We start from the raw sequence: 27,028 nt of genomic DNA on the forward strand, positions 1-27,028 counted from the left end.
ATTTTTGAACCTAGCATGTGTAAAATTCAAGTTTGACCAAGGGTTGACTTTTTGAAATATTGATTTCCAACCATTCCCACTATCCAAATATGTTTAGAAACCAGATTTTGAGCATGTACAAAGTCAAATTCGTGCAAGTACTTGCACCCATCATGTAGCCATGCCTAGTTGCTTGAAAATGGGAAGAAAAGTACACTTTTCACCCACCATATCCCACATATCCATGAACCATGCTTTGGGCAATCACATAGCAGAGTTTATCATCAATTTTCTGTCACTTAGAAACCCTAGTGGCAGCCATCAGTTAGCAAAAAAAAAAACTCTTGTTCTCTCTTGCTCTCAAAAACTCATTTTCATCATTTTTCAAAATCTGTCAAAAAACTCTCAAAGAACAGAGCCTTGCCTTGCTAGATTCATCATCTAAACAACATTGAGAGCCCATTTCAACCATCATTCCACAACTGGAAGGCCGTTTCGCGGACTGTTTTTGCAAAGCATCATCAATGGCAAAGTTTGGTTGAAGCCATACCAAGTTGTTCCGAACAAAGCTAACTTCATCATCCAACCTTAGGGAGCTTAAGGAGCATCTGTTTCACTTTAGCATGGCCAAATAACAACTGTTTCGACACTACTCTTCCGACTTGGTAAATTTCGACCTCTTTGTTTCTTTAAACCATGCTATGCTTATGATAGAGCTTGCTTTGCTGGTCATTCTGAGCTTTGAATCCATAAAAATGGTTGAGTATTTGTGGAGTTATGCTGTTTTAAAGTTTGATGTCCATTTTTGTTTTCACATGATTCATCCATGGTAGCCCGATTTAGGATAAATGCTTGCTGTTTTGATGTTCTACATGATTAGACGTTTCGATTGGTACATGGCTTGCATGATTTCGTGAAAATTCGTTCGGGTGTGTGTATTGGGGTTGCTGTTCTGTCATCTTCTTCATGCTGAAATCGCGTACTCGCCTAGCGAGTAAACTGCTCGCCTAGCGAAGGCGAGGAAGATGATCGCTCGCCTAGCGAAGCTTCCAGCTCGCCTAGCGAACGTCTCCAGTTGAAACGCGCCGTTTCACAAGAGGCGCTAAAATTCAAATATTTCATTAAACCATTTTCATTTTCAACATTTATCTCATTTTTGTTATACATCTTTGAAAAATCATATCTCCATCATTTTTAACCCAAATTGAATGGGATTTTTTGCAGTAACTTCATCATGATCTCTACTTTTTATCATAATTTTTCCAGAATTTTGTGATCAATGGTTTTTGATTGGTATTAGGGTTTGTGACATGTGCTCATATTTTGTACACTTTGCCAAAACATTTGTGAAATGGTGATGCTTTGTCCAATGGCTCCCAAATTTTTCGTGCTTGAACCAGACACACTCATGGTGATTTTGGTGTAGAGTTGGTGAATTTATCATTGCTGGTTTGTGAGTTATGATTTTTTGAATTAGGGTGTGACAGTTTGTGTCACACCATTGATGTGCAACTTCATGATTTTTGATACCATGCTTCTTGAACTCTAATTGATCTGAATTTTTGCATGAACCTACTCCAGTATGTCTAGTTTACATGTGATTTTTCTTGGATTTGTTTATGACATTTTCCAATTGTTTGAGATTTTTGTCCCCTGTTTGGTCAAAATGCTGACCTTGTGTGACACGTGTGTCCATTTCATTTGTGAAATTCTCATACTTTATTAGATGAACATGAAATTTTACATGAGATAACTAGACATCCTCATCTTTGCCATGGTTTTGATCCCATTCATTTATCATACACCATTTCTAACTTATGATTTTTCTAAGTTGATACTTGTTTGGTTGACCTCTTTAGGCATGTTCAAAATTGCTTTGACTTTCTGATTTTCATTGACTGCCTTCCACTGGCCCAAATGGGATGAAATTTGACATGCTTACCATGCTGTGGGTTGTGATTGATCACGATTTATTTGATGATTTTTGGAAATGTTTAAGATTGCTTTTGAGTTGAGTCCTGCTGTTGACTTCTATGAGCTTCTGTTTGCCATGTCTTGGCCTAATTTGTTCATGAAATGATGATGATGATTGATATGGATGTGAACCCAATTGGTTGTGTTGCTTAATGGTTTGAACATGATTTTGGATACTTACCCCTTGCTGTTTGGACTTTCTCATTCATTTTTGACCCTAGGCTTGTCCTAGTGGTCCTGTTACTCACCTTTGAGTTTGTGATTTCAGGTTGGCCATCAAATGGCCATTGAGACCAATTCTTTTGATTGAGCTTGCTCAAATATCATTGTATAACCTATTTGTTTTGTAAGTGGCTTGGCTCACATGCCTTAAGCCTTGTGCCTTGCACATCCATGTGCCTCCAACTAACTGTTGGTATCTGTTTCTGTTTGTTTTGTTTGAAGTTGTATACTAACATCTGCTTGACTGTTTCAGGTGCTTTAGTTGCTTAGTTCCTTGTGAACTTTTTGCTTTGCTTTTGCTTGTATAAGCAATTTGCATTGAGGTATGCCTCTTTTACTCCATGTAGTCTGGAAGACCTGGTCTGTTACTTGGCCAGGCAACTGTCTGAAGTCCTCCTTAAGAGGCAATGTTTGTGGATGTTTACTTTTGTCCCTGCATAGAGTCAAAGTCCTCCTAAGAGAAGAGGCAATTGGTGGAAGGTAGGGATATGCAATCTATCCCCCACTATTCAGTGTGTCATCTGCTTTGCTCACACCACTGTGTTGATGCATTGAAGATACAAACCCAAGATCTTGTACAAACTGTACAGTTGAGTCAGTTTTAATGTGTAGAAGGGTTCCCACTTTCTGAACCCACACATTCTTGTCTTGAGCTCTCCCAGGCCTGGGATAAGAGCTGTGAGGTCTCATCCTCACTTCATCCTTTCATCTGCTTCACCTTAGCCCCTCGATGGCAAGGTTAAGAGCAACATTCACCCAGTTCCAGAGGTTTGTTTGTTGAGGTTGATATGACCCCTTGACTAAAACCAAACCCTTGTTTGAGCCACTTGTTTGTGTATAGCGTGTGCTATCTGTGCTTGTAGGATAGTTTGACTTGCTTCCTGTGCAAGTTAGGATAGTTTGACTTGCTTCCTGTGCAAGTTAGGATAGTTTGACTTGCTTCCTGTGCAAGTCAGGATTAGTTTAGACTTGCTTCCTGTGCAAGTTAGGTTTTGCTTGGCTTGCTTCCTGTGCAAGTTAAGTGTGTGTGGCTTGCTTCCTGTGTGAGCCATACTTAGGATAGGTTGGCCCTTGTGCCATTTAGCTAGAAACCTTAACTTAGGGATGATTTTGCATGATAACATCTAGGCTCGAGTCGTAGTCTCCCTAGTGTTGTGTCTCCCTCTGTTATCTGGTTAGGCTAGTCCTTTATCCCTGCGTAGGGGAACTACATCGCCCTGATCTTCACACCAGATGAAGTATGTAGGCAGGAGATTGAGCTGATCTCTCCGGGCGCCTTTTCTTTCTTTTGTGTGTGTTGTTTGACCTTTGCTAGGCTCGAGTCCCCGTACTCCTTAGCATTTGCTGTCTGTTTGTTTGTGTTTGACAGTTGTAGGCTGAGTCCCAGACTCCCTATCTATCTGTTGTGTTGTTTAGGTTCGGATGTCAATGTAAGTCCAGTGATTGGCATTTGGGCTCCACGTTTGCCTCTTTGCGTGTGTTTAGGTTCGGATGCTGACATAAGTCCAGCGATTGGCAGTCGGGCTCCACGTTTGCCTGTGTTTTGTTTTGTTTGCGTGCGTGTCAGCCGAGCTACGAATGCTCTGATTCTTCTCTCGTCCGAGAAGATACGTATGCATAGGATGCGACATCCTAGCGAGCATGTGTTGTTTCCCCAGTCCGAACTACTTCGACTCTGATGTCTATGCCTGATAGACTAAGTAGGCCCAGGATGCGACATCCTGCCGAGTCAGTTTCAGTCAGTCTCTTTTGTTTCTTTCAGCCAGTGTGTGTGAGTATTTGAGCAGTGTTTAGCAACCAATTTCCTTTCTAGTGTGCGTGGATCCCGTAGAGTACTACGGATGCGTAGGGGTGCTAATACCTTCCCTTCGCATAACCGACTCCCGAACCCATTCTCTTTGGTCGCGAGACCATGTTCTTTCCCAGGTTTACTCTGAGCGTTTCCTTTCCCTCTTTTGGGATAAATAACGCACGGTGGCGGCTCTGTTGTTTCTTTCTTTTTCCCGCCGGTTTTTCGCGCGATGCGACACCGTGCAATCAACAACTTAACTCTTTTCAGAAAGAACATTGCTTAATCCTTTCTAGCGTGTACACAAACTAGCGCTTAAGTCTCCACCGCGAGCATGCAAGCCAACATTTAACCATTAGGATGCGATCTAAGAACTTGTTCATTAAAACACATCCAACTTATCAAACCTCTTTCACGCCCCTGTGCGATTGAACTCTTTTCAGAAAGAGCATTATTTAATCATTTCTAACATGCACAACAAACTAGTGCTTAAGACTCCGCCGAGAGTAGACAAGCTAATGTTTAGCCTTTAGAATGCGATCTAAACAGTCGTTCATTAAAAGACACAAACCAATCGTAGTTCCCTAAACTACGAATGCTCTGATTTCCTCATTGCACTATAATGATACGTATGCACGAGATTACAAGATCTTCGCGAGCACACTAATAAAAAAACCTCCCTTTTCCCCCTTCGAGGTTTCCATCCATCTCTATTTTTAATCTTTTATTCACTCGAAGAAAACAACTAACACTAGCTAACATTCAAATCGCAAATTAAACTAAAAGGTTCCCGTTGAGTACAACGAACGTGAGGGGGGCTAATACCTTCCCCTTGTGTAATTGACTCCCGAACCTAAATATGGTTGCGAAGACCATTATTCTATTTTTGAAAGGTTTTATCGATATTTTCCTATTTCTTCATCGGAATAAATAAAGTTCGGTGGCGATTCTGTTCGAACTAAATTTTTTCCGCGACCATCGTGAGGAATTGTATTTTTCGAGATGTGACACCCGACTTCAGATAGTTGTGACTTCTACATAAGTCCAATTATGATTGCTTAACATAATGCTAAATTTTGACACAAAGGCATAACGTTCTAGTAAGTGAGGTTTTAAGTCTCTCCCCTTTTATGGTATTGTGTGGAAACTTGGCATTTTTTCCTTCCTTTGGAAGATGTCTTGGTTTAAGGATCCATGCTTGTGAATAGAGGCTTGAGTGTTCTCCAAAAAATGACTTAAACAATTGAAAAGATAAACCTTACTAACATCTAATCAACTAACATTTGACTAACTCTTATTATTCTTGCTTTTAATTTCAAGTTATTTACTTTATGCCATTTAAATTCAAGCCCTTTATCATTTGTCATTATACATATCATTTAATTGGTTTACTTTAATGCTATTTTCACTCTGCTCACTTGAGCCATATATTGTGATTGTATATATTTGTTTGTGTATCTTGTTTGTGATTGTGGTCTTAGGACCTTATAATGTTTAATTAACAACAAAAACCTTAAAAAATGTTTGTGTGGACTGTTGGATTTGATCTGAGCCTTGGACTTAGAATTAGGAAACATTCCCTATGAAAAAGGACTTGGCCAATGCCAACATTTCTGAAACCAAGTTCTTGTGATTTGAGCTTTTCATCTGATGCAAGTGTTGTGATCTTCATGAATTCATCTACTACAAGGTCTTGATGCAAAAATGTTACTTTGAACCTGTGTCTAATGCCTTATTCTGAGCCATTCAAGGAGTATGTCATTTGATACATGGAGAAGATTATGAAGAAGATTGTGAAATTGCTAGCTTGGACGTGGCTATCTTTATTTGGTGCCTTGCTCTTCATCTTGCTTGCTTATTGATATTGCTTGATTTTAAAGTCCAAAGGAAAAGTGTGTTTCTATATGACATTCTTGTCTATTGGATTACATCTCATTGGTCAGATCTTTTTAACTCTCAACTTTTAATTTTTTGCTTAGGATTATTCTCTTCATCTCCTCCCACTTTCTTAAATTTCAAAATCTCTCCCCCTTTTCAAAAATCTTCTTTGCTTGTGATTTCTAAACTTAGACTTTATTGCAAATTAGAAACTTTGGCCTTATGTCATTGCTTCTTAAACTCTTTTCTTGAATCAAACTTGTAAATGGACTTAACCATATTGACTTAGTATCTCAAAAGACAAAAAGAACTAACACTCATTCAAACTTTGGGCCTTTAGTGCTTGTTTTAAATTTAAATTTTTGTTAAAAGCAATTCACTCACTTTGAAATTGATACCACGAACTACGAGGTTTTGATCCCTCATTTTTATGTTGGTACGTAGATACGAGACCGAAGGTCTTGTCAAACACAAAAATATAATTAATAAACTCTTTTCTCATCCCCACACTCTATTTATTGCAAACATCATTTTATACCAAAACACATGCACACATAAAAAAGGCTCCCTGGGAGTACCTAGGACACTTTGGGTGCTAACACCTTCCCTCTGTGTAACCAACCCCCTTACCTGTAATCTCTGTCATTTTATTAATTTTGATTTCAAAACTTCTTATCTTTGGATTTTGTTCGTGCTTTTCCCTTTTCCTTTGGAAACAATAAAAGCGAGGTGGCAACTCTGGTTTTATTGACGTTAAGTTTTTCCATAGCTTAATGGTCATGAATTTACTGCTACGATAACGAAGTTTCACCAAAATTGGGTTCCGTGTAGAACGCCTTCGAGGATTTGCGCCAATTGAAAACCCAAGAAAAGAGAAAGGAAAGGTGTTTATGGTGCGGGATAAAAAGATTGAGGCAGTGTGCAAAAAAATGGGTTAGATATGAAACCCAAAATCTTGCAAACACATGTTATCCCATGGATGAGTGATTTGGATATCGGAGTAACCCTCCATGTTGAACACTTCTTGCATGTTATGTATGACATCCGTGGACTCTCTACAATGTCGAGATAAGCCTTACTAAATTTGCATAGCTGTTTAGCATCCACTTGAAACTTAACCTTCCTTCTGCAAGTGTTATTCAGATAGCCATATGCATCTCTCAACACTGAAATGTAGGAAGTAGTACCATGATTCCTTGAGAATTCGCTGATAACCTTGTTCTTCATCTTCATGACATATGTCTTCCTTACAAATTCCTTATTGTTTGACACATCCATCTGAACCGAATGATACTTTCTTTAGAATATGGGAATGTTAATGAAGGATACTTGAGGAACTTAACTTAAAGTCTCACTTGGGGGACTCAACTAAAATCTCGCTTAAGGGAATCAACTTGAATACTCGCTTAAGGGATTCCACTTAAAATCTCGCATAAAAGACTCATACTAAATTACTTTGATGTTTGCAAGATCTTATGATTGATGGATTGTGTATTGAGGTAATTTTGTTTTGCCTAAGAAAAAGTAGACCGGAGGGAGGCAAGATAAGCCAATTCGGGGTTAGTATGTAGTTGACACCATATTATTCCCAAGGTTGGGTTCTAGTATCCATCTACTAAGACACGTCTATTATGTGTAACACTCGCCCGTTATTAGAATCACTCATCCCTGGTTGAATTGAGTCAAACCACTTATCACCCACTTATAGAATGTGAGGATTGGCGTGTTCTTAGACACTAACGGTAAAGAAAACTTAGTAAAATGAGAAGCGGAATTCTTTTATTATATAAGGGAATACAAAAATTAACGAACATAAATTATTATAATTTTTTTAATATCTATGGAGTTTTTGTTAAAAAAATCATCTCACTTGTAAATATTGATTTGATAACCTAAAAGACATAATTTTAACCATATAATATATATTTATAAGATGATCATTAGTATCAGAATTATTAATGTAAATCTATTTTATTTTAAAAAATTTATTTAAAAATATTTGTTGCTCTTTATAGTAACCTCTTTAAGATCCGTTCTAACATAATTAACTTTGTATATAATAAAAAAGTTTTATTTATAATATTTTTATTTTAAAATAACTTAAACTTTATAATATGGATAAGTTTTTTTTCAACAATATACTTTTATTCATTAAACCTCAATTCACCTAATTACTTCACTAATTATAATTCATAAAAGTATTTAATAAATAAAATTAGTTTTATTAAAATATTCATTTTTTTAAACTACACATAATCTAAATAAAATATTTTTTTATGAGAGAAGAGTAGTCATCCAAGATATATTGATTAAATATATCATATATTTTTATAAAAGAAATTATAAATCGTATTAATATTTTGAATAGTATTTTGGAAGCAAATATTTAAAATTAAAAAAAAATATAATACCAGAACATTAAACATTAAAATTAAACAAAAAAGAAAAACGAGGCATAATATAAAGTGTCTATTGCACAGTCAATTAATTTGTGGTGTATCTCATAAATACACAACAGATATTACAATTATTAAAAGATATAATCAAGTTATAATTATAATATGAGTCTTGATAGGAATTAACATGTCATCCTAATTATATTTATTAGCTTTTTTAAAATAAGTTAGTAAAATTAAGAATTGATATATGCTCATTAATTATAATGGTTAGTTGTAATTGATATAGATTAGTTCTTAAATTCCGATGAAGAATTGAACTTGGTATTAGTTATTATGTCACGTTAGAAATTGACAAATATAAAGTTTGTGATCAAAAAGAAAATAAAATATTATTTATAAAAATTTTATAAAATTTATTTAAAAAAAATCTATTCGATATTCAATTTTATAAATCTAATAAATATGTAAAAAAAACACATAAGCGTTCATATATTTGATATAAGTTTGTATAAAAGATTTTTGTTTGATATTGATTTTTTTGTTTTTATATATTTTGAATAATTCATTCATATATTGCCTATCTTTTTTCAAAGCACCTCTTTATGTTTGGAAGGAATAGTGTCTAATTCAACAAAATTCCATTTTGGATGGGTTACATACAATGAAGAAAGTTCATTGGATTACATGGAAAAATATTTGTAGACCAAGAGATGACAGAGACTTAGGGATTAAAGATGTTGAACCTTTCAATAAAGTCTTGCTTTGTAAGTGGAAGTGACAAATATTAGTTGAATATAATGCAATGTGGATTCTCTCTGTTGAACACTTCTTCAATGTTATGTATGACATCCATGGATTCTCTATAATGTGGAGATAAGTCTTATTAAATCTGCAGAGTTGTTTAGCATCCACTTGAAACTTAACCTTCCTTTTGCAAGTATTATTCAAATAGCCATCTTAATCTCTCAACATTGAAATGTAGGAAGTAGTACCATGATGCCTTGAGGATTCGCTGATAACCTTGTTCTTCATCTTCGGGACATCTGCCTTCTGTACAAATTCCTTATTGTTTGACACTTCCATCTGAACCGAATGATACTTTCTTTAGAATCTGGGAACGTTAACGAATATCTTCCTCCTCCCAATGAAGATATTATCCAACTTAACCATTTGTCTCTAACATTAAAAAATCTAAAGAAATTGGATCGCTTTCCTCTGACATCTCTTTTATTTGGAATGACTAATTTGTCAATGTCGTCGAACCTTTGAAACTCTTCGTTCATTTCTTTAGCGCTAAAATCATCCAGAAAAGAGGTGACGAAGAAAGAGGTGATACACCATTCTTTTCAACGAAACTTTCTCTCCCCATGTTGTCCCACTGAAGTTTGCTAGACTGGTAGCTCCTCTTATGCTTACTAATTGACTGTCAATCTTCCTCTCTGTTTTTATCAGCTGCAACTTTATTTTATTTAAGTGTTGATGATGAATTTGATGAAATTTTGGACTGTTGATAATGAATTTGAATTTATGGTTATTTTGGAGTTGAGTTGATCCATACTCAGGGTGGGTTTTTTGGTTGTTTTGATAGTAGATTCATGATTAGAAAGGTATTTTAGTTATGGTTTGTTTAGTTTGTTTTTGGATTTGGTGGTTGGTTTTGAAATACGGGTTTTGAACGATGAACACCTTCATGGTGTTCATCAAGTTCATCAATAACAACCACATTTGATTTGTTTTAGTAGAAAAAATGTGTTAGAGTTATGTTTTATAGTGGCTGGTAGGTGAGAGAAGAAAGAGAAGTGGATGAGGTAGGGAGAGAATAGGCGTAGGAAAGTGGTGGATATGTGGCCACTCTCATGGTCGTTTGATTCGCTGACTAGTCAACTTTGACTTGGTCTGATGAATGCAACCCACAAAATAGTTTCCGACGTGCCTTGATCTCAACCATCTGATTAACTTTTATTCTCAACCAAGGGTAGAGGTTGAGTCAATATATTAACTCCCTCGTCCTTTGGGATTGGCCTTTGTGCTTTAAGAGTATACCATGTTGGGACTCCTGGCTATTCTCCCCCATTATTTCCTTATTGTAGTATTTTTTTTCTTTTTGTTGGTATTGAGCTTTTGGGCCATGCATTATTTTTCATGTTAATCTAATATACCCTCATTTCCCATATTATTTTCATCTCACAATTTTTATTGTTTTTTTATTTTTTTGAGAGAAGAGTAGTCATCCAAGATATATTGATTAAATATATCATATATTTTTATAAAAGAAATTATAAATCATATTAATATTATGAATAGTATTTTGGAAGCGTAAATTTAAAATTAAACAAAAAAGAAAACCGAGGCATAATATAAAGTGTCTATTGCACAGTAAATTAATTTGTGGTCTATCTCATAAATAAAAACTGGGTATTAGAAACTAACGGTCAATTTAAATACACAACAGATATTACAATTATTAAAAGATATAATCAAGTTATAATTATAATTTTCAAATGGAATGTTATTTAACAAATTCTAAACCAATTAATTGTTTATAATTCATGTGGATAACGTTACCCAATTTAACAAATATGTATAATGAATGAATTCCGGCTATTTTAAGTTATTAAATATGAATAAAGAATCTCATATGTTGAAAATATGAGTGTTGATCTCGCAATTAGGAATTAACATGTCATCGTAATTATATTTATTAGCTTTTTAAAAATAGATTAGTAAAATTAAGAATTGACATATGCTAATGGTTAGTTATAATTGATATAGATTAAATTATGAAGTCACTAAGAAGAATTGAATTTGGTATTAGTTATTAAGTCATACTCCCTCCGTGTTTTATTATAAGTCGTTTTTGACTTTTCACACGTATTAAGAAATGTAATAATTGTGGTATAAAAAAAAGAAATTATGAAGGATTTTACAAAGTTATCCTTCATTAATGATATTGGAAAGATAAATTGATATAATTGAAAGAAGAAAGAATAATAAATATTTAAGGGGTTAATAAAAAAAATAACATTAATGACTCATTAATATTATAAAACGACTTATATTGTGGTACAAAATATTTTCTCAAAACGACTTATAATAAAAAACGGAGGTAGTATTAACTAGTGTATTCATATCACATTAGAAATTGACAAATATAAAGTTTGTGTTCAAAAAGAAAATAAAATATTATTTATAAAATTTATTTAAAAAAATTCTATTCGAGATTCAAATTCATAAATCTAAAAATATGTAAAAAAAAAAATACATAAGCGGTTCATATATTTGATATAAGTTTGTATAAAAAGAATTTCTTCGATATTGAATTTTTTGTTTTCATATATTTTAAATAATTCATCCATATATTGCCTATCTTTTTTCAAAACACCTCTTTATGTTTGGAAGGAATAGTCTCGAATTCAACAAAATTCCATTTTGGATGGGTTACACACAATGAAGAAAGTTCATTGGATTACCTAGAAAATTATTTGTAAACCAAGAGATGATGGAGACCTAGGGATTAAAGATGTTGAACCTTTCAATAGAGTCTTGCTTTGTAAGTGGAAGTGACATATATTAGTATAATATAATGCAATCTGGATTCTCTATGTTGAACACTTCTTCAATTTTATGTGTGACACCCGTGGATTCTCTGTAATGTCGAGATAAGTCTTATTAAATCTGCAAAGCTGTTTAGCATCCACTTGAAACATAACCTTCCTTCTGCATCAACTTTTTAATATGTTGACTCCCTCACCCTTTGGGATGGGCTTTTGTGCTTTAAGACTAGGTCATGTTGGGCCTCTTGGCTATTCACCCCCACTATTTCCTTAATAAAAATATTTTAATAAAGCAAAATCAATATTTCAAAATAAAAAATCCCTTGAGCCAAAGTCAAGTGGCCTCTTCAAGAACACATAATCCTTCTCCAAATAGTGTTTAGCAAGAACACTTAGTTATTATTAAAATGTGGTATTAGTTTACTTTGTCGAATCCTCCGGCTATAATTTCTAGGCTAACAACAAGCCTATAACTAGGTTTCACAAAAATTGGTTGTCGTGTAGAACGCCTTCGAGGATTTGCACCAATTGGAAACCCAAGAAAAGAGAAAGGAAAAGTGTTTATGGTGCGGGATAAAAAGATTGATGCAGTGTGCAAAAAATTTGGGTTGGATATGAAACCCAAAATCTTGCAAACACGTGTTAGCCCATAGATGAATGATTTGGATATCAGAGTAACCCTCCATGTTGAACACTTCTTGCATGTTATGTTTGACATCCGTAGATTCTCTATAATGTCGAGATAAACCTTACTAAATTTGTAGAGTTGTTTAGCATCCACTTGAAACTTAACCTTCCTTCTGCAAGTGTTATTCAGATAGCCATATGCATCTCTCAACACTGAAATATAGGAAGTAGTACCATGATTCCTTGAGGATTCGCTGATAACCTTGTTCTTCATCTTTAGGAAATCTCTCTTCCTTACAAATTCCTTATTGTTTGACACATCCATCTGAACCGAAGGATACTTTCTTTTGAATATGGGAACGCTAACAAAGGATACTTGAGGATCTTAACTTAAAGTCTCACTTGGGGAGCTCGACTAAAATCTCGCTTAAAGGAATCAAGTTGAAGGCTCTCTTAAGGGACTCCACTTAAAATCTCGCATAAATGAATCAGGCTAAATTACTTTGATGTTTACAAGATCTCATGATTGACGAATTGTGTATTGAGATGATTTTGTTTTGCCTAAGAAAAAGTAGACCGAAGGGAGGCAAGATAAGCCGATTATGGGTGAGTATGTAGTTGACACCATATGTTTCCCAAGGTTGGATTCTAGTATCCATCTACCAAGACATGCCTATGCCTATTATGTGTAACACTCGTCCATTATTAGCATCACTCATCCCTGTTGGATTTGAGTCAAACCACATATCACTCACTTTTAGAATGTGAGGATTGACGTGTTCTTAGACATTAACGGTAAAAAAACTTAGTAAAATGAGAAGCGAAATTCTCTTATTTTATAAAAAAATACAAAAATTAACGAACAAAAATTATTACTATTATTTTAATATTAATATCTATTGGTTTTTGTTAAAAAATAATGTCACTAATAAAAATTGATTTGGTAACCTAAAAGACATAATTTAAACCCTATATAATATATTTATAAGAAGATCATTAGTATTAGAATTATTAATATGAATCTATATTATTTTTAAAAAAATATTTTAAAATATTTGTTGCTCGTTATAGGAACCTCTTTAAGATCCGTTCTAACAATTTGTATATAATAAAAAAGTTTCGTTTATAATATTTTTATTTTAAAAAAGTTTTGTTTATAATAAAAAAGTTTCGTTTATAATAACTTAAACTTTATAATATGAATAAGTTTTTTTTCAATAATATATTTTATTCATTAAACCTCAATTCACCTAAATAAAATAATTCATAAAAATATTTTAATAAATAAAATTAGTTTTATTTAAATATTCTTTTTTTTAAATCTACATACAATCTAAATATTGAATTTTTTGTTTTCATATATTTTGAATAATGTATCTATATATTGCCTATCTTTTTTCAAAGCATTTGTTTATGTTCGGAAGGAATAGTCTCGAATTCAACAAAATTCCATTTTGTATGGGTTACATACAATGAAGAAAGTTCATTGGATTATCTATTTGTAGAGCAAGAGATGATTGAGAGTTAGGGATTAAAGACGTTGAACCTTTTAATAGAAGTGACAGATATTAGTAGAATATAATGCAATGTGGATTTTCCATGTTGAACACTTCTAGAAAAGAGGTGATACTTTGCTTATTGTTTGACTCTTCCATCTGAACCGAATGATACTTTCTTTAGAGTTTGGGAAGGTTAACGAATATATTCCTCCTCGGATGAAGATATTATCCAGCTTAACCGGCAAAAGATGTTTGTCTCTAACATTAAAAAAATCTAACGAAACTGTATCGCTTTCCTTTGATATCTCTTTGTTTGGAATGACTAATTGGTCAATGTCGTCGAACCTTTGAAACTCTTTCGTGCATTTCTTTAGCGGTAAAATCTTCTAGAAAAGAGGTGATACACGAAAGGTCCTTCTTTACATCGAAACATTCTCTTCAAATATTGTCCCACCGAAGTTTGATAGACTGGTAGCTCCTCTTGCGCTTACTAATTGATTGTCAATCTTCCTCTCTATTTATTTATTTTTTTGAAGTGTTGGATGAAGATTTTTTCAAAAGGTTAACAAAAAAAATCATGTTATATAAATTAAATTCCCTTAGACAAGTATTTTAGAAGTGAAGAAAAAAAAATAGTTTCAATTCTAATAGCAACTTAATTAATTAATGTGTGTTAAAGAGTTAGTTAACTACCTAACTCAAACCCGTGGCGGTAATCGCAATTAAACACACTCCGAATGGATTTTCACTAAATAACTAAACAGAGAGTTAGCAATTTCACACACACAACCTTTACCCTGGTTAGTACATAACCGCGGCGGTTCAGACCTTCTCTCACACGCTTCAAGACTCGTTAGTACATCACTGCGGCGGTTCAGAACTCTTGATTTCGTTACAGCTGTTACAATGCCAGGCCCTGGTCCTCACTTCATGTACGCGATGGCCTCGGGCTTGTGTCTAACCACCACCTCTGACGGCAGATTTAGCCCACACCACACACTCATATTCACCATGAACGCTTTCTTTGGACCTGACATTGGTTCCTTCACCGAGTGGCTAGCCTCTCTTGTTGCCGGTCCAGCTGTAGTCTCCACCGTAGCCGGTTACATCCACCATCCCATCCTCTACATCCTTATCTTTGGATATGCTTTCAGTTCGCTTTACTCTAAGATTTCATCATTTCTTCTTACTTCACGCCTTCTTCATTCTTCTAACTCCAGGGTGATTCCCTCAACTTTTCTTCATAATCTCATCATCTATTATTAACTAATACTAATTTCATATTAATTTGCAGGTTCCCCTTACAAAGATGCAGTGTTTTTTATTGATATCCGCTGGATCTTTTACTCATTTCTTTCTAGATCATCTCTTTGAGGTATTATTCTTTGTTATTCCCCTAATTTTGTGTTTGTTTCTGCGAATTACCTTATTTATTATACTAGTTAGGGAAATCTGCTTTAAATAGTAGCTATATTGGTTTCAAGTATTTATGAAGATAATACATGCATGCATATATTGTTTATTATGTCCAATTTTGTCGACTAGGGTAAGGTATGTCAAATTGTTTCCACATTTGTTAACATTACTAATTACCTTCTTAAATGTGTATAACATGCAAGTAAAAATGGTAACCTAGTTTGAGGGGTTGTCATTTCCAAGTTTCCAAGTTCATTTTCCTTCGTGGTCCTGAGATTTAAATATAATGCCATTTACCTTTATTTCAACCTCTCTATCACCGACACTGACACTTCTCATTACGTTTAACTTATTTATTTTTTTAAATTATTACCGTTGTCGACGTATCAGTGTCGGTGTCAACTCTCCTGAGAAAGCTTTTGTTCCCCCTTCAATTTTATAATCAACATGTTTAACTGCTATTCTACTAGTACGTATCTTTCAACTTTGGCTTGCCGCATAAGCTTCATCCCTAGATTTTACTGGTATTTTCCATTGGCTTATATTTAAATCGAAACAAAGGCAAGAAACTGCGAATGACGCTAATTTTGACTAGTTTGCAATTCTTCTAATGGTGTCAACTCCAAATGTTGTAGCCATGTTATAGTTCTTCTAAAAATTGACACTTACACTCTTTAACTGATTGAAACTTATTATAGGAGAATGGGAATACAACCATGTACAGATGGATTTTGAGCACTGGCTGGTGGAATGGTAGGGCACCAGTTAACCCGGATGCTGTTGTTGTAGTGGGCTTCTTATGTGTTTGCTTAATTGGTGGATTCATTTATCTCAACAGGTGTTTGTTATTGCACCTAATTACTATGTTAAATATCCAATTGTATTGAAGAAATAGCATGGTTTTGACATGATTTTCTTTCTCCTTCATTGCCTTGCAGAGCAAGTTCCTCAAAACCATACCAGTCAATGATACTTGTGATATTCATAGCTTCTTTATACTGCTTATGGTGTATAACTCAGATTCACTGGTTCACTCCGCGCCGTCCAGCGGTTGGAGAAGAAGCTGATCTTGGTGTTCTTGTGTTCTTAGCCATGTATTTCTTTCTACCTTATGGTTTGTGTATAATGTCCATGTACCCAGAAGATCCTCATTCTAATTGAGTTCCACTTTAACATACACAGATACTTATGTTTTTGCCAATGCAAACTAGTTACAGACATTGGGCTGTTTTGCTGTCCGCGGTTGGTTTTTAGGCTCGTTGCGGTTTTGTTGGTTTTGTCAGTTGGGTTTGTTTCTTAGTGGAGCTTGACTCTTTGTTGTATTGATGGGTTGAAGTACCCCCTCCTTGTGCTTCTCTTTTAATACACTCTTGCTTATCAAAAAAATTTTTACAAACTTACACGGTTATATATAATCTTGCTGCAACTAGCTTAAATAACTCACCCGGCATCGGCATATGTGATGGTAATACAATATTTTTAGAATTGAACCTAAATTTTTCAATATATAACATGTTATCTGTAATTTGATGCAAAGTGACTGAATGTACATATTTGGCGTTGGTTTATATCATAATGTAATTTGTCAGTAAAGCATATTGTAAGTAACATATTAATTTATTGTGTTACTATGACTCATCTTGACTAACATTAGTAAATATGTATTCTAGCTATTTTAAGTTGCAACTTGTTAGGAATTATTAATTTATTGTGTTACTGTGACTCATCTTAACTAACATTAGTAAATATGTATTCCGGCTATTTTAAGTTGCAACTTGTTAGGAATTAGTATGTCATCTTAATTGTATTTATTAGCTTTTCTAAAATAAGTTAGTAAAATTAAGAATTGATATATGCTCATTAATTGTAATGGTTAGTTGTAATTGATATAGGTTGAGTTTTGAAGTTCCGATGAAGAATTGAACCGGGTATTAGTTATGAAGTTATATTTCGTTAGGTCATATTAGAAATTGACAAATATAAAGTTTGTGTTACTAAATAAAACAATAAAAAAGTTAATTATAATTTTTTTTTATAAAGTTTATTTTAAAAAACTAATTATATTCCGATATTCAATTTCATTAGTCTAATAAATATAGAAAAATACATAAGCGTTCATATATTTGACATAAATTTATAAAGAAGATTTTTCTTCCATCTCTTCCCCAACTAAAAGTGTAATTCTATTCCCCGTCTGTTTTACCTATCCCTATTCAATCTAACATTAGACCCATATATTAATTTTCTTTAGATGTCTTCTTAAAAAATATGTGCTATTATGATCATTCACGTCTATCACAACTTAGTAAGCTATCTACAAATCTATGTCTAATATTTTATAGGAAGTTGTTCCACTTTCACCTTCACAAATGTGAGTCTATAAAGAGTACTTGTGTAGATAAATGCTACACTCCACACAAAGTATAATCTATTGAAGAGTTTATATTACTTCAACCTTTAGTCACTTCATGAATCATAGTCACTAGCATCTCTATTCTCATATCACTTCACAACTTGTTATTACCCATTAAACACAATTCTTGAGATCTCTAGTATTTTATGACTGGTTATCATTATGAGTGATTCATTAATATATTCGGAATAGTAATATCCTTTTAGATGTATTATTCACTTTCTATCTAGCTAACCTTTTCGTCAAAGATCATTTAATTTTTCATCAATGCGAACATGATCCACTATAACAACTTCCTTAGAGGCAAACTATTTAATAATGCTACACTTACAAAGAATTTTCCATTTCTTACTATTATAGTAATAGTTATCAATTTTGGCAATAGTCATCGTATTGTCATAATGGATTAATACATGACATTAGTTTTTCCCACAACGGAATCTCTGCAAGCAAGCTTCGCAATTACTAGATTTCTTATTCACTAGCAGTTGCAAGAGCTATCATTTATGATTCCATAGTGGATTGAGCGAGAATTATTTGTTTCTTACACTTCTAACAAATTGCTCCTCAAGTGATATAACTATTATCCTCTTTACAATTATCTGATAAGGTATTCTAATCATCATCATGTCATACCCCAATTTTGTCTGGATATTTTAAATTCATCTGATACATGTCCATTTGTAGAGTTTTGCATTTTTAACCATATGCATCTTTATCATAAAAAAGTCACCATAATCATGCATTATAGTAAAAAAAATCAACATAAAGTCAACATTTTACATGTTGAAAAAATTGACTAAAATTGCATTTTTTTCATTATGCATTTTGAAAAATAAATTCATGATAATTTGATTTATTATCAAAATATCCATTTGAATTTTATTAATCATTTTCATGCATCATAAAACAAAAATCAAAATTTTTATAATATTCAAAATATCTTTCATTTATCACATCATTATTTCATGCATATATTACATCATTATTTACTATTTAATTAAGTAAACTTTTAGAAGACACTCACACTATTTGCATATATTGAACATGAATTTTTCAATATATAACATGTTATCTGTAATTTGATGCAAAGTGATTGAATATAGAAGTTTGGCGTTTGGTTTATATCATAATATAGTTTGCGAGTTATTTGAATAAAGCATATTGTAAATAACATATTAATTTATTCCGATTAAATATGAAATTGTGTTATTATGACTGATCTTAACTAACAATAACTAATATGTATAACGGGTGAACTCCGACTATTTTAAGTTATGAAATATGAATAAGGAATCTCATAAATTGATAATATGAGTGTTGAGCTGAGAATTAGGAATTAATATGTGATCCTAATTGTATACGTGTAATTAAAAATTGACATATGCTCATTATTGTAATCGTTAGTTATATATTATAAAATTATGTTTCTGATCCTAACTAACATTGACAAATGGTATGTTCTTATCTACCCATCTAAATACGTTTGTAGTGTAACCCATCTAACTTGTCAAACATAAAAACATCTATTTGAGTCTTTTTTTTCATTATTAAAATACTTTTAAATAATTTCATATTTACCCCAAATAAATTATTGGCAAATTTTCATTTTCAATGAGTGTTTACCCTTTCACTTTTTCTTCTCCCTATTTTTTCATGAATTAAGTGATTGGAGTGTAGGATAGAGTTTCTAGCATACTACATTCAATTGTTGAAGATTATTTTCATCTTATTGTCATGGATTAAGTGGTTTTATTTTTTAAAACTAATTCTTAAATACTAAAAGTTGTCTTTTGACTGGGGATAAGTTTGTATTAAAGGTTCGTGTGTATAACCTTCGAAAGCTCAAAGTATATAGTTAAACTTTCGACCAAACATGTATAAATATCTCTTGGGGATAAGACTAGGTCAACGCTCGACCAAACATGTATAAATATCTAATGGAATCTTTCTAACCTTATCCTTTTACTTTTCCGTAATTTACTTTCATTATTTAATTTTCTATTGCAATTACTCACATAAAAGTGCTAATAGGATCTTAAATAAGGAAGGGTTAAAATTAATCACGAAATTTGAATCCCACAATCCCCCCCCCCCCCCCCCCCCCCCCTCTTGTGCTTAAAGTCACTTGTCCAATAAGAAAGACCCTTTATAGTGTGACACATGTAAATTATGACGTGGAAAGGTGATAGTGGACCTCCAGAATTTTTATGTTTGTTAGTCTGTTATAGATGTTGTGGACTGTTTAATATTGAAATTTTGAGTCAATGACTGTTTAGAGTTGGAAAGATTTAGTTGACAGGACCCTATCTAATATGACACTGTCAATTTTTGTCTAGGAAGATGATGGTGGACATTCGGTAGTCCGATTGTTGAAACTTTTTAATTTCTATGTTTGTTAGTCTGCTTTATAAATTGTGGGCGACTCGATGTTGAAATTTGAGTAGGTGTTCGTCTAGGGTTGAAAAGAGTTAGTTGAGAATGACCATTTTGAACACTTGTGAATTGTGATATGAGAAGGTGATGATGTACCTTTGGGAGTTTGATTGTTGAAATTTTTTAATTTCAACGTTTGCTACTTCGTAATACATTTTGTGGATGGTTCGATGTTGAAAGTATGAGCCGGTGTTCGTCGAAAGATGGAAAGAGTTAATTGAAATTGACCATTTCGAGCGTGACACTTGTCAATTGTGGTTTAGGGAGGTGATGGCGGAACTCCGAGAGGTCAATTGTTGAAAATTTTGAATTTCTATGTTCATTAGTTCCTTTCACACGTTGTGAACAATCCGATGTTGAAAATTTGAGTCGGTCTTCTTCTAGGGTTGGAAAGAGTCAATTGAGATTGAACATTTTTAGTTTGACACTTGTGAATTGTGTGATTAGGAAAGGTGATGGTGGACCTCCGGGAGTTCGATTGCTGAAATATTTAAAAAAAAATTGTTAGTGTGTTTTACACGTTAAAGACAACCCGATGCTGAAAATTGGAGTCGGTGTTTATCCAGGGTTAGAAAGAGTCAGTTGAGAATGATCATTTCTAGTGTGACACTTGTGAATTGTGATCTAGGAAGGTGATTGTGAACTTTTGGGAGTCTGATTGTTGAAATTTATGATTTTTTGTTTTGTTTTTTAGTCTGTTTTACACGTTGTGGACGATCTGATGTTGAAAATCTGAGTCGGTGTTCGTCCAGAGTTGGATCATAAAGTATATCACGTCATGGATCCTTTAATAAGCAGCAAAATGAAGGATTTAGTTTAAAGTCTCATTTGAGGGATTCAACTTAAAGTTGAACTTGGGAGACTCAACATAAGGTCTCACTTGAGGAACTTGACTTAAAGTCTTGCTTGTGAGACTCAACTAAAATTTTGCTTGAGAGAATCAACTTGAAGTCTCGCTTAAGGGACTCAACTTAAAATCTCGCATAAATACTCGAACTAAATTACTTTGATGTTTATAAGATCTCATGCTGGACCGATTGTGTATTGAGATACTTTTGATTTGCCTAAGAAAAAGTAGACCGAAAGGAGGAAAGATAAGTCAATGCGGCGTGAGTACGTAGTTGACACCATATGTTTCCCAAGGTTGGATTCTTCTCTCCGTATTAGCATCTATTGTGTGTAACACTCATCCATTACTAGCATCACTCATCCCTGTTGGATTTCAGTCAAACCACTTATCACCCACTTATAGAATGTGAGGATTGACGTGTTCTTAGATACTAACGGTTAAAAAAGCTTAGTAAAAGGAGAACCGAAAATCTCTTATTTTATAGGGGAATACAAAAATTAACAAACAATTTTTTTTCTTAATATTAATATCCATTGAGTTTTTGTTAAAAAATCATCTCACTAGTAAAAATTGAATTGATAACCTAAAAGACTTAATTTAAACCATATATAATATATTTATAAGATGATCATTATTATTAGAATTATTAATATGAATCTATTTTATTTTTAAAAATTTATTTAAAAATACTTGTTGCTCTTTATAGTAATCTCTTTAAGATCCGTTCTAATATACTTAACTTTGTTATAATAAAAAAAGTCTCATTTATAATATTTTTATTTTAAAATAACTTAAATTTTATAATATGAATAAGTTTTTTCTCAATAATATACTATTATTCATTAAACTTTATTTCACCTAATTACTTCACTAATTATAAATCATAAAAATATTTTAATAAGTAAAATTAGTTTTATTTAAATATTCATTTTTTAAAAATTACACACAATCTAAATAAATTTTGTTTTATAAGAGAAGAGTAGTCATCCAATATATATTGATTAAATATCTCATATATTTTTATAAAAAAAATTATAAATCATATTAATATTATGAATAGTATTTTGGAAGGGAATATTTAAAATAATAGAAAAATTTAATATCAGAACATTAAACATTAAAACAAAACAGAAATAAAACCGAGGCATATAATATAAAGTGTACAATGCACAGTAAATTAATTTGTGATGCATCTCATAAATAAAAATTGTGCATTATAAACTAACGTCAATTTAAATACATAACAGATATTACAATTATTAAAAGATATAATGCCGCAAATAATAATTATAATTTTCAAATGGCATGTTATATAACATATTTTAAACCAATTAATTGTTTACAATTCATGTGGGTATAACCTTCAAAAGATCAAAGTATATAGTTAAACTCTCAAGAAGACCGCCTGAGGATAGGACTAGATCAAAGTATTAGAAATTGACAAATATAAAGTTTGTGTTACTAAAAAAAACAATAAAAAAGTTAATTATAACAAATTTTAATAAAGTTTATTTTGAAAAAAAAAATTCTATTCAGATATTCAATTTCATTAGTCTAATAAATATAGAAAAAATACATAAGCCTTCGTATATTTGACATAAATTTGTAAAGAAGGTTTTTCTTCAATCTCTTCCCCAACTAAAAGTGTAATTCTATTCCCCGTCTGTTTTACCTATCCCTATTCAATCTAATTCAAGATCCAATTATAATTTTTAAAATAAAATCTTAACAAGAGTGACCCATGTTTTGAACTCCATCTCTAACGTTAGACCCACATACTAATTTTCTTTAGATGTCTTCTTAAAAAATATGTGCTATTATGATCTTTCACGTCTATCACAACTTAGTAAACTATCTACAAATCTATGTCTAATATTTCATAGGAAGTTGCTCCACTTTCACCTTCACAATGTGAGTCTATAAAGAGTACTCGTGTAGATAAATGCTCCACTCCACACAAAGTATAAATGTATTGAAAAGTTTATATTACTTCAACCTTTAGTCACTTCATGAATCATAGTCACTAGCATCTCTATTCTCATATCACTTCACACCTTATTATTATCCATTAAACACAACTCTTGAGATCTTTAGTATTTTATGACTAGTTATCATTATGAGTGATTCATTAATATATTGGCAATAGTAACATCCTTTTAGATGTATTATTCACTTTGTATCTAGCTAATATTTTCGTCAAAAGGTCATTTAATTTTTCATCAATGCGAACAGGATCCACTATAACAACTTCTTTAGAGGCAAACTCTTTAATAATGCTACGCTTACAAAGGATTTTCCATGTCTTACTATTATAGTAATAGTTATCAATTTTTGTAATAGTCACCGTATTGTCATAATGGATTAATACATCATACATTAGTTTTTCCCACAAGGGAATCTCTGCAAGCAAGCTTCGCAATTACTAGATTTCTTATTCACTAGCAATTGCAAGAGCTATCATTTATGATTTCTTATTCATGATCATTTGATTTATCATCAAAATATCCATTTGAATTTTATTAATCATTTTCATGCATCATAAAACAAAAATCAATATTTTTATAATATTCAAAATATCTTTCATTTATTACATCATTATTTCATGCATATATTAAATTATTATTTACTATTTAATTAAGTGAATTTTTAGAAGACACTCACACTATTTGCATATATTGAACATGAATTTTTCAATATATAACATGTTATCTGTAATTTGATGCAAAGTGACTGAATATAAAAGTTTGACGTTTGATTTATATCATAATTTAATTTGTGAGTTATTCGAATAAAGCATATCGTAACTAACATACTAATTTATTCCAATTGAATATAAAATTTTGTTATTATGACTGATATTAACCAACATTAACTAATATATATGACGGGTGAACTCCGACTATTTTAAGTAGTCAAATATGAATAAGGAATCTCATAAATTGATAATGTGAGTGTTGAGCTGAGAATTAGGAATTAATATGTGATCCTAATTGTATAGTAGGTTCGTATAATTAAAAATTGGCATATGCTCATTATTGTCATGGTTAGTTGTAAATTATAAAATTGTGTTTCTGATCCTAATTAACATTGACAAATGGTAAGTTTTTATCTACCCATCTAAATAAGTTGGTAGTGTTACCCATCTAACTTGTCAAACATAGAAACATTATTTGAGTCTTTTTATTTCATTACTAAAATACTTTTAAATAATTTCATATTTATCCCAAATAAATTATTTGCAAATTTTCATTTTCGATGAGTGTATGATAGAGTTTCTAGCACACTAAATTCAATTATTGAAGATTATTTTCATCCTATCGTCATAGATTAAGTGGTATTATTTTTTAAAACTAATTCTTAAATACTAAAACTTGTCTTTTGACTTGGGATAAGTTTGTATTAAAGGTTCGTATGTATAACCTTCAAAAGCTCAAAGTATATAGTTAAACTCTCAAGAAGATCTCATGGGGATAAGACTAGGTCAACGCTCGACCAAACATGTATAAATATCTAGTGGAATCTTTCTAACCTTATCCTTTTACTTTTCCGCAATTTACTTTCATTATTTAATTTTCTACTGCAATTACTCACATAAAAGTACTAATAGGATCTTAAATAAGAAAAGGTTAAAATTAATCACGAAATTTGAATCCCACAATTCCCCCCCTCTTGTGCTTAAAGTCACTTGTCCAACAAGAAGGACCGTTTCTAGTGTGACACATGTAAATTCTGATATGGGAATGTGATGGTGGACCTCCAAGAATCTGATAGTTGAAATTTTGAATTTTTATGTTTGTTAGTCTGTTATAGATGTTGTGGACTGTTTGATATTGTAATTTTGAGTCGATGACTATTCAGAGTTTGAAAGATTTTATAGACAGGACCCTATCTAATATGACACTTGTGAATTTTAGTCTAGGAAGATGATGGTGGACATTTGGTAGTCTGATTGTTGAAATTTTTAATTTCTATGTTTGTTAGTCTGCTTTATAAATTGTGGGCGACTTGATGTTGAAATTTGAGTAGGTGTATATCCAGGGTTGAAAAGAGTTTGTTGAGAATGACCATTTCAAACACTTGTGAATTGTGATATAAGAAGGTGATGATGTACCTTTGGGAGTTTGTTTGTTGAAATTTTTTAATTTCAATGTTTGCTACTTCGTAATACATTTTGTGGATGGTTCGATGTTGTAAATATGAGTCGGTGTTCGTCGAAAGATGGAAAGAGTTAATTGAGACTGACCATTTCGAGCGTGACACTTGTCAATTGTGGTTAGGGAAGGTGATGGTGGAACTCTAAGAGGTCAATTGTTGAAAATTTTGAATTTCTATGTTCGTTAGTTCGTTTCACACGTTGTGAACAATCCGATGTTGAAAATTTGAGTCGGTCTTCTTCTAGGGTGGGAAAGAGTCAATTGAGATTGAACATTTTTAGTGTGACACTTGTGAATTGTGTGATTAGGAAAGATGATGGTGGACCTCCGGGAGTTCGATTGCTGAAATATTTGAATTTGTTTTTGATAGTATGTTTTACACGTTATAGACAATTTGATGCTGAAAATTGGAGTCAGTGTTTATCTAGGGTTAGAAAGAGTCAGTTGAGAACGATCCTTTCTAGTGTGACAATTGTGAATTGTGATCTAGGAAGGTGATGGTGAACTTTCGGGAGTCTGATTGTTGAAATTTGTGTTTTTTTTTGTTTTTTAGTCTGTTTTACACGTTGTGGACGATCTGATGTTGAAAATCTGAGTCGGTGTTCGTCCAGAGTTGGATCATAAAGTATATCACGTCATGGATCCTTTAATAAGAAGCAAGATGAAGGATTCAATTTAAAGTCTCATTTGAGGGATTCAACTTAAAGTCGAACTTGGGAGACTCAACATAAGGTCTCACTTGAGGAACTTGACTTAAAGTCTCGCTTGTGAGACTCAACTAAAATCTCGCTTAAGGGAATCAACTTGAAGTCTCGCTTAAGGGACTCAACTTAAAATCTCGCATAAATACTAGAACTAAATTACTTTGATGTTTATAAGATCTCATGCTTGACAGATTGTGTATTGAGATACTTTTGGTTTGGCTAAGATGGAGTGGACAGAAGGGAGGAAAGATAAGTCAATGCGGCGTGAGTACGTAGTTGACACCATATGTTTCCCAAGGTTGGGTTCTTCTCTCCATATTAGCATCTATTGTGTGTAACACTCATCCATTACTAGCATCACTCTTCCCTGTTGGATTTGAGCCAAACCACTTATCAACCACTTATAGAAGGTGAGGATTGATGTGTTCTTAGATTAAGTAAGTTTAAAATGTTGAGAAATAAGGAATCTCATAGGTTTAAAATGTGAGTGTTGAGTTAGGAATTAGGAATTACATCAATATTTACTATTTAATTAAGTTAGATTCTAGAAGACACTCACATTATTTTAATATTTTTAGAATTGAATCTAAATTTTTTAATATCTTGTAATTTGATGCAAAGTGACCGAATATAAAAGTTTGACATTTGATTTATATCATAAATTAATTTGTGAGTTATTCGAGTAAAGCATATCGTAAGTAACATACTAATCTATTCCAGTTGAATATAAAATTTTGTTATTATGACTGATCTTAGCCAACATTAACTATTATGAATAACGGGTGACCTCCGACTGTTTTAAGTTATCAGATATGAATAAGGAATCTCATAAATTGATAATATGAGTGTTGAGTTGGGAATTAGGAATTAATATGTGATCCTAATTGTATACTAGATTCGTATAATTAAAAATTGATATATATTCGTTATTGTAATGGTTAGTTGTAAATTATAAAATTGTGTTTTTGATTGTAACTAACATTGTAATAGTAACTTTTTATCTACCCATCTAAATAAGTTGGGTAGTGTTACCCATATAACTTGTAGAACATAGAAGCATCTATGTGAGTCTTTTTTTTTTTCATTACTAAAATACTTTTAAATAATTTCATATTTACCCCAAATAATAAATTC

The 27,028-nt window shown here is 32.4% G+C and overlaps 1 protein-coding gene across 1 annotated transcript; it reads left to right on the forward strand.

Annotated features, from left to right (window-relative positions):
• The first annotated feature begins 14,568 nt into the window (after positions 1-14,568).
• On the forward strand, positions 14,569-16,706 carry LOC127135376 (uncharacterized). The gene is made up of 4 exons (XM_051062103.1): positions 14,569-15,142; positions 15,216-15,296; positions 16,036-16,175; positions 16,276-16,706. Exons 1-4 carry the CDS (start codon positions 14,828-14,830, stop codon positions 16,496-16,498), a joined length of 759 nt encoding a protein of 252 aa, XP_050918060.1. The 5' UTR covers positions 14,569-14,827; the 3' UTR covers positions 16,499-16,706.
• Positions 16,707-27,028: the final 10,322 nt, after the last annotated feature.

The sequence above is a fragment of the Lathyrus oleraceus genome, chromosome 4, assembly GCF_024323335.1.
Source record: "Lathyrus oleraceus cultivar Zhongwan6 chromosome 4, CAAS_Psat_ZW6_1.0, whole genome shotgun sequence".
Taxonomy (NCBI): Eukaryota; Viridiplantae; Streptophyta; class Magnoliopsida; order Fabales; family Fabaceae; genus Lathyrus; species Lathyrus oleraceus.

Bases quoted from the DNA above. Each gene is read 5' to 3' on its own strand.
- LOC127135376 (XM_051062103.1), top strand. From the start codon at position 14,828: ATGCCAGGCCCTGGTCCTCACTTCATGTACGCGATGGCCTCGGGCTTG. The intron at 15,143-15,215 runs GTGATTCCCTCA...ATTAATTTGCAG, and splicing joins TTCATTCTTCTAACTCCAGG to GTTCCCCTTACAAAGATGCA. The intron at 15,297-16,035 runs GTATTATTCTTT...AACTTATTATAG, and splicing joins TTCTAGATCATCTCTTTGAG to GAGAATGGGAATACAACCAT.